Source organism: Carya illinoinensis, chromosome 14 (assembly GCF_018687715.1).
Source record: "Carya illinoinensis cultivar Pawnee chromosome 14, C.illinoinensisPawnee_v1, whole genome shotgun sequence".
NCBI classification, from domain to species: Eukaryota; Viridiplantae; Streptophyta; class Magnoliopsida; order Fagales; family Juglandaceae; genus Carya; species Carya illinoinensis.
The window spans coordinates 24,380,146-24,383,021 of NC_056765.1; the positions used below are offsets into that span (position 1 = coordinate 24,380,146).

The 2,876-nt window shown below is 36.5% G+C and overlaps 1 protein-coding gene across 1 annotated transcript; it reads right to left on the bottom strand.

The window, feature by feature from the left end:
• Positions 1-642: 642 nt before the first annotated feature.
• LOC122294723 (RNA-binding protein pno1-like) lies at positions 643-2,419 on the bottom strand. The gene is made up of 3 exons (XM_043103644.1): positions 2,312-2,419; positions 2,122-2,154; positions 643-1,526 (listed from the first exon to the last, which is right to left on the bottom strand). The coding sequence occupies exon 3, from the start codon at positions 1,499-1,501 to the stop codon at positions 827-829; it is 675 nt and encodes a 224-aa protein (XP_042959578.1). The 5' UTR covers positions 1,502-1,526; positions 2,122-2,154; positions 2,312-2,419; the 3' UTR covers positions 643-826.
• Between the last annotated feature and the right edge of the window lie 457 nt (positions 2,420-2,876).

The following is a 2,876-nucleotide window of genomic DNA, read 5'->3' on the forward strand; positions in this document are numbered from 1 at the left end:
ACTTACCGTTTACCAAACAACTCGTTGGTTTGACCCAGAACTAGGAGAAGAGTAGAGAGCTTCTACATCGAGCGAGTTGGCGTCCGTTTGGGAAAATAGAGTAGACTCGGGTCGCCCAGTAAACTAGATTGGCGTCACACATTTAGGAAAATAGGACTACTTTCCAAAAGAAAATGTTCATATCAATCAATTCGAAAGATTGTTGCCTGACAATACCAGCATGAGTCTTAAACAAGCAGGTTATAAATTCAATTGCGAATATTCACATTAATATAGCAGAAGCTTCGGCAAATACCGATCCCCATTCCCCAATATAACAGACTAACGTTTGATGTTCTCTTTAAACAAATCCATATCATCTAGACTGACACACAAGCAAACCTTGCACATTGAATACGAACTTGAAAACCAAAGCCAAAAATGTGCCATCTTAACTTCCAAACAATGGAAGGATTTGGAATATTTCAGGAGAAAAAAAGGCATCACTGAAAAATAAGTGAAAAAAATTAACTAAACAAATCTACCTCCCTCCATTGAATGGAAAGACTCCTTGCATATCTCAAGGTTGACACTGTTGCATAGAAGTATCCACCAGCACAAATTATACCAAAAATACTACTAGTAATAGCACAAAACCAAAGGAAAAAGGAACACATCAATTAATAATGTAAAACCTATAATGGTTGCCGGCAATGCAAAGCCTCGTAACAGAATGTTGATACCTGATTGTATATCATACTCAACACTTGCAATGAACTATCAAAATTCCATATTTCATCCGGGGACAGATTTCCATGGTATCAAAACTACAAAAAACAAAACTCCCTCAAAAACCTTCTGCTAATCTAGCAGATACTGTTCTTAGTTTCGAATATACTTTTCCGGCAGGAGATCCCAAAATAAGGCTGCAGAGAGAATCCCTTGCAACTCTAATGTTCCTATATGACCCTAATATGTGAATCTTGGTGTCGGCAATCACAATCCTTGTCTTTGTTGCATTTTCAATTGCAAATTTTGTTTTACCACCTTTACCAGACAGTCTTCCTATGGCACGAGACAAGTGCTCTCCTCTGAGTGTTTTAACATCCTTGATCTCAAACGATTCCACATAGAGCTCATCCAAACGTAAAAGTGCAATGGCATCTATTACATCGAAACCTAGCATGAATGCATGGACAAAATCTGCACACTTCTGTAGGTTACTAACATCAGGTGTGTTGGGTCTGGTCTTTAATTCAACCCTACGAACCTTGAGATTCATTCGGATGTCGATCTTCATCTGCTCATATATTGGAGTGTATATTTCCATCCATGATTTCTTGAGAGGTGAATACCGATGTGGTGGAACATTGACCTTCCGAAACTGAACTCGACCATCAGACATTTCATGAGCCTTCAAAGGTTCAAATAGTGGCTTTGCCGGCAAGGATCCAGATTCAGGTTTTGGTTCGAAAGGAACTACTTCAACATCCATGGAGAGGGGCGCTTCAATGGACTGCATTTTGTGATTGTGCTAAGTTTCAAACCTAAGAAAAATTCAAAAACATCTTTAGTCACAACTGAAACATGACCTGGAATTTTAAAATCCATGAGTTATCTACTGTTCATAGCAAAAATGAACGAAACAAGAATTCACAATAAAATGAACAAAAACAGAGAATCCTTTTGTAAAGTAGAAAGCATGTTTCTAAAAGTCCAACTACCAAATCCAAAACAGTCGAGGAAATCCCAGCAAATCTGTTGATGTATCACAACACTAAAATTTCAAAGAATCCATTGCAGAAAACACAACTAATATTAGTGATTATTAAGGCCTAACCAAATAAAACCCATCACAGATATCGAAAAGGAAGCAACACTCGGTAAATATATGTAAATAAGAAGACCCTGCAAAGGACAGAAAAAAAAAAAAAACAAGCAAAGAAATTTAGCACGAACCTAGAAAAAAGCATGCAACAAAGATGAGTCCAGACAAAAACCCAGAACTCAAAATAAGCACTCAAGCAGCGAAACAAAATTAACGAAAGCCAAATATTAACAAAATCAAACATCCAATTAGAAAAGGTTGAAAAGGAATGTAGCACGACCCTAGAAATCAAAACCAGCCCGAGAGCCATTTACCTATGAGAAAGCAGAAATCTCCAATTCTCCCTAGCCAAAAGTAACGGAAGCCCCCCTTGGTTCGTTGAAGCAGAAGCCGGTCCACAGAACGCAGTGGAAGGCGGAGATGGGAGGAGAGGCAGAAAAGGGTTCGGGACCGTGTAAGCGGCGGATGAGATAGAAAGAAAAGGGTTTCTGGACAATTGGGCTATCACTGAGGGAGGAAGGAGGGTTCAGGACTTTCTTTAGGGTTTAGTAAAGAACGGCACCGTTTGTGTTTAAATCTATATCATTTTTTTGCTTTTTTGGAGCATAAATCTATGTGATACGATTTACAGCTTATTTCTTTTAAACATTTTTTAAATATATTTAAACATTTGAAAACATATCAATACATTAATAATTAATTTTTTAATTATTAAGTAAAAAATCTAATAAAATAAAATAAAATACATGAATAGTCAAATTAAGAGGACAAGCTTAAGTAGAATCATTTTCAAATCTTTATTATCTATTGGCGATATACTAAAAACGGTAATCCCACAATGATTCCACCGCAAGGAATATTATTTCACATTTTTGACATTGTTTTATAAGTATTGCCATTGGGCCACTCTCTAGATAACCCTCTTGACATGGTACCACGATATAGTGCCATGTAATTTATTAATAAAAATACAAAGAATAATATTCAAACCAAAATGAGGTTCGAAAATATAAAAAGAGAGAGATTGAAATTCTAAGTTCTCTCCACCCTTTTGTGTCTGTGTTTTTAA